At 34.8% G+C, this 7740-nt stretch overlaps 1 protein-coding gene across 1 annotated transcript; it reads left to right on the forward strand.

The window, feature by feature from the left end:
• Nucleotides 1-3774: 3774 nt before the first annotated feature.
• On the forward strand, nucleotides 3775-5771 carry LOC132639895 (receptor-like protein EIX1). Its single transcript, XM_060356280.1, has 3 exons — nucleotides 3775-5067; nucleotides 5177-5334; nucleotides 5750-5771. The coding sequence occupies exons 1-3, from the start codon at nucleotides 3775-3777 to the stop codon at nucleotides 5769-5771; spliced, it is 1473 nt and encodes a 490-aa protein (XP_060212263.1).
• Nucleotides 5772-7740: the final 1969 nt, after the last annotated feature.

Genomic DNA, 7740 nt, shown 5'->3' on the forward strand with positions numbered 1-7740 from the left:
CTCCCTACTTACCATGTTTTACTCATGTTATGTATACATACATGTACTCATGCTCATGCTCATGCTCATGTTCATGTCCAAGTTTTCAGTTCCAGTCCTTACCATGTTATTTCATGTCCCATGTTGTTTCTTCCGGGTGCTTTACATACCAGTACATTCAATGTGCTGACGTCCCCTTTTTATTTCCCGGGGGCCTGTATTTCACGATGCAGGTACGGATTTACAGGACGACGCTTCTGACCATTAGGATTTGCTCGTACCAGCTTATTGGTGAGCCCCATCTCATTCGGGGTTTAGACATTGTGTTTCTTTATTTAGCGTTGCATTTAAAGGTATGCTGGGGGCCTTGTCCCAGTAAATATGTTTTTTTCAGTTAGACTCATGATAGAGGTTTCATAGACTAGACCAGTCAGTTATGTTATGTCAGACATTTGGAGTCGTATAGCCATTTTGGCTCACTCATGTTTTAAACAAGAACTTTATTAAGTATTATGAATTATTACGTTTTACAAAGGCTCATCATGCATTCACGTTATATTCCGCTTATGTTATGCATCATGATGATTCAGCAAGTCATGTGGTTCGCTCGGTCACATGTAGTCAGGCACCGAGTGCCGTGTTACGTCCAGGCCATGGTTCGGGGCGTGACAGGTAACCTCCGATTTATATTATGGAGCAATCATCATTGCTATATCTCACCTTGAAGGAACAATTATTATAAGGTGAGATCAACAACAACGAATCAAATCGAAATAATCATGAAATAAGCTCAATAATCTCATAGAATCATTGAAAAAAAATACGACATTTTGGAAAACATTTATGGATTATCGGGAAAGGAATCATGCCTTGGAGTCATAAACTTCTAACTTTTAAAAACAAAAAAAGTTATTGAAACATTTATGAAATCGTACCATAGGAATCATGCCTTTGAAAGAAAGGGGTGAGCCTTAACATACCTTGTCCGCTTCTTAAGCTAATCCAAACTTAAGTCTCGAGCTTTCCAAGATTTACAACAACGTCAGTAGATACCAAACATTAGCTATAGGTATTTAGGAATCCAACCCTAAGCTAGCACGTTATTTATAGAATTTCGGACAGCATTTCCTTTATAAATTCAACAAACCCCGAGAATTCAACTCGGCCAAATCATCAACAATTAATCCCATCGGTCCAGCCCCTCAACAATATAAACATAGTTTCAATAATTCACACAATAATGCGATGAGCGGCAAGCTGCTTGTCAATTAAACAGTAGTTTTAAACCCCATCTTCATTCCGAAATTTCTCAAAAATATTAACAACAACAACAACACCTACAGGTTATTCAATTAATTTCCAGTCATATAATTTCATAAGAACAACCTCCCAAAACAGTCCACCGAACTACAATACCAATTTATCTGATTTTCGATATAATTTTTGTATTTCTTTCATCTAATCATGTAGATACGACTTGGATAAATCAAATACATCTAGGAGAGGGGATTTCTTACCTTATATGCGAAGAACTATTCTTCTTCCACCTTACTTCGCTTTGAAGGAATCCCGGATTCAATCACACGGCAAATGGAATAACGAGAGTATGACGGGCTCCGACCCGTAGACCGGGAACCACCTGACTTATCTGTTACTTTGAACAGCTAAATGCTTAGACTTCTAGGAACAAATATAATGTTTCGGAGCAACAAAGCAATTTAAGAGAATAAATGTAAATGGCCAACCAAGAACAGTATGTAATCAGTATTATTCGATGATCTTTTTTTAGGACTGTTAAGCTCCTTTTATAGTACAAGTACATGAACTCTTAAATCAGTAATTTAATCCAAATAATGAACAATAATGAGCATTATTCGTAATTTCTTTCGTGGATTTGATTCGGGTATTACCGGAGGCTCCCTACTCGCATTCAATGGAACGTTCCATCTTCCCTTGTCATGTGTTCCAGTATTATTCCGACACGTGTCATGCTGTACTTTGCCATGTATACAAACGTATTTATATACCTCAAAAAAATATTATACTCCATTATTTTATACGCGATTTTGTCCTGAAATTAATTGTTCCCATATCTAAACCAAAAAACGACCCCTTGCATTTATTACAGCTTCCACTATTCCTACCTTTCTTCGTCATATCACCATCCATAAATAAAATAGATAAAAGGCCATGTCTAAAAGTATTGTAACTAATGAATGGCAAACACGTAAAATTAAGAAAAGAAAGTCAACTATCCAACAAACAAAGAACTTTCTAAGTGAGTTCCCTTCTGTTTCACAGAAACTAAGTGTTTTCCAACAAAACAAATCGTCGAACAACCCAAGAAACAACTTCAACATTCAAACATCGTCTCCTTCAAGACTACACGTTTTTACATATACTGTCAAACAAAACTTCTTCAATTTTAGCAAATTTTTCAGACTATATATATACAGGTTGTAATGGCAGGGAATCTCATCGGAGGTGCAGCTTTGGGACAAGCATTCATAATGTTATCCGAATCAATGATACAAGCTAGCAAAACTTCTATCTGTTACGATTCCAACTTTCAACGATTAAGTTCGACTTTACTGTCAATTAAGCCTGTACTTGAAGATATTGAGAGACTGAACAAAGCATTGGAAGGAAGAGAATCAGAGATTGAGATATTCAAGAAGCGGTTGGAGGAAGGTGAGAAACTTGTTAGTAAAAGCGCGAAAATCAAACGTTACAATGTGTGTAAAAGATTGTACTATTCTAAGAAATTGGCGGATCTTGAAAAATCTACAATGAAGTTCTTTGAAGTTCATGGCTTAATGCAAACTTTAAGAGACCGGAAACAGATACTTGTTGCCCTCAAAGAAGAAGGCGAGAAATTGGATGAGATTTACAAGATTTTGAAGAATATGAAGCTTGATAAAAGCCGAGTGATCGCTACCAGATAAAGTGAATTCTGAAGAGAAATAAAATAACGCCAGAAGATGTTTCAAAGTACAGAGTCTTATCTTGCAAGCATTATACCCAAAAAAAAAAAAAAAAAAAAAGTTTTAAGTATCTATATATAATATAAAGCTAAGCATAGACAAAGTGATGTGACATCTCTTTATGGTCAAAGATTCTATTTATCTTTTTTTCTCCTTTTTTTGGCTTCATGCATAAGAGATGTGATCGTTGTGTATTTATTAAGGGAAAACGTGCATGGACTTTTAAAATGCTATCATTAATATGGATTTTGGAGCAACCTAATTATAAAATACCTATACATGTTAAATTTTCTTTCCCATCTTTCCTTTATGTCAGTCACCAACGCAACTTTTGCCACATTTTGAGGGTCAGTTTTCTGCTAATTTATCGTTTCATATTTTGATGGCTTAATTTTATTTTAATTTGATAGTTTATTTGCTCCTTTTATTTTTCGGGCTTTGATTGATTCTTATTTTATGTAAGAATTTAATTGATTTTTTTCCCGTATTGGTGGGTGCTTATGACGAGTAGATAAATTCTCAAAGAATATGAATATCGAGAAGGAGTTGTCCCATCGTATTTAATTAGTTGTTTCCTTCAATGCCATTATCTTATTTCTACATAATTGGAGGTTTAGTTTTGATTTTGAAAAATAAACCAGTAAAATTATATTTAATCTGCATAGAATTAGTTGATTGAGAAAAAAAAATTAACCTTATTTGTAGGGCTGGACATAAATACTGAAAACCGAAAAATCAGACCGAATCGAACTGAACTTCAAGAAACCGAAATTGTCGGTGTTCCGTGTTCGGTGACCTCATCCCTGAAGGAATGTCAATGCACAAGAATCTTGAGGTTATTGACATTTCTAATAGCTTATTGTATGGTGAAATTCCATCTTCAATGGGCAGTTTGTCAAATTTAAAGTTCCTAAGGATAAGAAACAACAAGTTGAATGGGAGCATTCCTTCAAGTATTGGTCAGTTATCAAATCTTGAAGAGTTAGATCGCTCGGAGAACTTATACACCGGTGTAGTTTCAGAGCTCCATTTTGCCAAACTCAGTAAATTGAAGAAATTGCACCCGTCTAAAAATTTGGTCTTGAGTGTGAGTTCCAATTGGTATCCACCTTTTCAGCTCAAAGAGATTGGGATGGCATCAGTAAATGTAGGGCCACATTTTCCCCTATGGCTACACACACAGTCACTTCTTGAATCCCTGATTATGTCTGATGCTAACATCAGTGGTACGATCCCAAATTGGTTGAGCGACATAACATTGTTTATGACAACCCTGGATCTCTCTGGCAACCAATTAGTCAGTGCTATTAACGTTTTGTGCTATGCTCAAAGTTTGAGCGCTATCAATCTATCCAAGAATTTGTTATCCGGGAGAATCCCATCATGCTTGAGTAACTTGGAAGAATTGTTAGCATTAAATATGGCTGATAATAGTCTTGAAGGTGATATCCCAAGTTCTTTAGGTGATTTGACACTAAGCTCGTTGCATTTGCAAAAGAATAAGTTACAAGGAAAGCTCCCTTTGGCTTTGCAAAATTTGACATGGTTATCTAGACTAGACTTGGGCGAAAACAAATTGAAGGACGCTTTTCCTGCATGGATTGGTGAAAAGCTGCAGAGATTGGAACTCTTGAGGCTAAATTCGAATCAATTCTACGGCACTATCCCCGTAGAATTATGCCAGATTGATTCTCTATGTTGGTTAAATCTTGCTGGAAATAACTTGGATGGAAGTATTCCTCTTTGTTTCGATAACGTTTCTTGCATGAGTTCTGGTTCAATGTCTGTTGTTCCTGATGTTTTTGGAGAGAGAGTTGAAGGCTTTATGAAAGGTATACCTCTTGAGTATGTTGGTGAACAAGTTGAGCTGCTTAGAATTTTGGATCTCTCTGAAAATAACCTTGTAGGAGGCATCCCTCAAGAGCTAACAAAATTGATAGGCTTGCAAAGTTTGAATTTGTCTAGAAATAATCTCAATGGGAGCATACCAAAGAAGCTAGGTGATTTAAAGGAATTGGAGTCACTTGATTTGTGTCATAATAAGCTTTTCTGGTTCAATTCCTCAAAGTTTGGCTTCTTTGAATTTTTTGAGCTACATGAACTTGTCTTACAACAATTTATCCGGTCCGATTCCAACTGGAAATCAACTCCAAACTCTGGATGATCAATCATTTTATGTTGGTAATCCTGGCCTTTGTGGAAACTTGATCCAGAAAAGTTGCAATGACAATGGATCATCTCATGTAAATGAACAAACTCCTCAAGGTGATCAAGGCGGTGATCAACATACTTCTTATCAGTTATGGTTCTATGCTGGAATTGGACCTGGTTTCTGTGTTGGCTTCTTGGGTGTCCTCTTCACCTTATACAAGTCAAGAAGTCATGGCCTATCGTGCATTTTCAAACGCTTGGCCCGACGTCTGTGATAAGTTCTATGTGATAAGGGGTCGTCGTGCGACTCACAAATTATGCAGAAATTATAGTGGAAGAATTGTGATGCAGAGTATTAAGGATTGTAATATAGAGATTATTTCTTGTTGTACGTTAGGTTCAATGTATGAAATTCGATAGAATGTATATGTATAATTTTAAACATGTGTTCTGAAGGATAGCAGGCTTCTTTTGGTCCAATTAGTTGTTTGATCTATGTATTACTAATACATGAATTTCTATTTCACATCCTATACCCCATGAAATATTACATAGATTTTATGTATCAATTTATGCATGTAGTATTCTTATTTATGCAGACAGTGTATTATTAATTAATGCTGAATTTTCTGCAGGTATGGGAAGGAAGAATGCTGAATTCTTCTTCTTTTACTCCACCCCCAACTTTAAATAATCAAAGTAGTTACTATCTTAGGGTATTTGGTGTGCTTATTAATGCTCTTGTTGTGGGACTTCGGACCCGGAACTTTTTTAACCCAAAAAAAAAAAAAAATCTGGAATCAAACTAACCCGTTAAAAAAAACAAAGAACCAAAGTAGGCTTCACGCACAGAATCTGTGCGTGAAAGGACCAAAATGTAACTTTTTGAGTTTGGTCCTTTCACGCACAAATTCTATGCATGAAAGGGGGTACTTTTTTTTTCCTTTTTTTAAGCTATCAAAATCACGTTTTTTTTATACTTTGGGCAAAGATTAGTCATGTTTCAAAACCCCGAAATATCAATATTTTATATAAAACTTAATATATTTTTTTGTGTACAATAGCGTCAGTTCATTACATCAAGTATACCTAAACGTTTGGATCATCGTTTTAGGGTTATAAAGTGCCCCGAAGTAAGTTTTGTTTGCTTGGAAACTTGTCATCTTTAAATCTAAGTGTCATATTTTATAGGGTTTTGATTTAAGTGTTTTGAAATAAAAATATTATATTCAAAAATAATTCATCCAATACGAGAGGTTCAATCAAGGTATAATATATCTCATTCAATGCTCCCACCAAGGTTTGATCCCATGTTATTGGCATAAAAAAGAAGTAAGTAAAAAAGAGAGGCTAAACCACCAAGCCAAATTGGTGAAAGCAACAAAGTAGACACTTTTTATTTTTTATAATGTTCACTAATGCTATCTAACTCGTTTTCATAAATTGAATTTCGAACCTCGAAACTGACATTCAAAACATCATTACCACGATATTAGCATCTCGAAATAGATTTTTACTAAAGAAGAATGAATTTTTTACATAAATTTGGGGCAAAATTCAAATTGAATGAGATAATGGATGTTTTTTGGAAAATCGGCTCGGCCAAACCTCGTTGCGGCAGTTTGTCCACTTAGATCTCGAAAAAATACCCCAAGTCTCGAAAAAATACCCCAAGTCAAAAAAAAAACGCGTAAATCGGACATCCGAGCGCAAAGTTATGATCATTTAAAATTTCAACAATTTACAACTAGTTTTCTACTTAAGCTCCTATCCTTATTTTTTATTTACGTGAGTGAAGAGGCATATGTATACTTGATGTAATGAGCCGATATTATTGTACGCTAAAAAAAATATTAAGTTCCATATAAAATATTTATATTCCGACGTTTTGAAACGTTACTAATCTTCGGTCAAAGTACGAAAAAAAACTTAAAGATAACAAATTTCCAAACTTACTTCGAGGCACTTTACAACTCCTAAAATGAAGATCCAAACATATATGTATACTTGATGTAATTAGCCGACATTATTTTACGCTAAAAAAAATATGAAGTTCTATATAAAATATTTATATTCCGGTATTTTGAAACGTGACTAATCTTCGATCAAAGTACAGAAAAAAACTTAATTTTGAGTTTGATTTCCAAAGAACAAAGATAACAAATTTCCAAGCAAACAAAACTTACTTCGGGACACTCTACAATCCCTAAAACGACGATCCAAACGTTTAGGTATACTTGATGTAATAAGCCGACGTTATTGTATGCAAAAAACATATATTAAGTTCTATATAAAATATTGATATTTTGGGGTTTGAAACATGACTAATCTTTGCCCAAAGTATGAGAAAAAAACGTGATTTTGATAGCTTAAAAAAGAAAAAAAGAAAAAAAAGAAAAAAAAGTACCCCTTTTCACGCACAGAATCTGTGCGTGAAAGGACCAAACTCAAAAAGTTACAGTTTGGTCCTTTCACGCACAGATTCTGTGCGTGAAGCCTAGTTTAGTTCTTTTTTTTTTTTAAAGGGTTAGTTTAGTTCCAAAAAAAAAAATTGGGTTAAAAAAGTGTCAGTATCTGGGACTTCTCAATTAGTTAATGGACAGGGAGCTCATATACATAAAAATCA

Source organism: Lycium barbarum, chromosome 5 (genome assembly GCF_019175385.1).
Source record: "Lycium barbarum isolate Lr01 chromosome 5, ASM1917538v2, whole genome shotgun sequence".
Classification (NCBI taxonomy): domain Eukaryota; kingdom Viridiplantae; phylum Streptophyta; class Magnoliopsida; order Solanales; family Solanaceae; genus Lycium; species Lycium barbarum.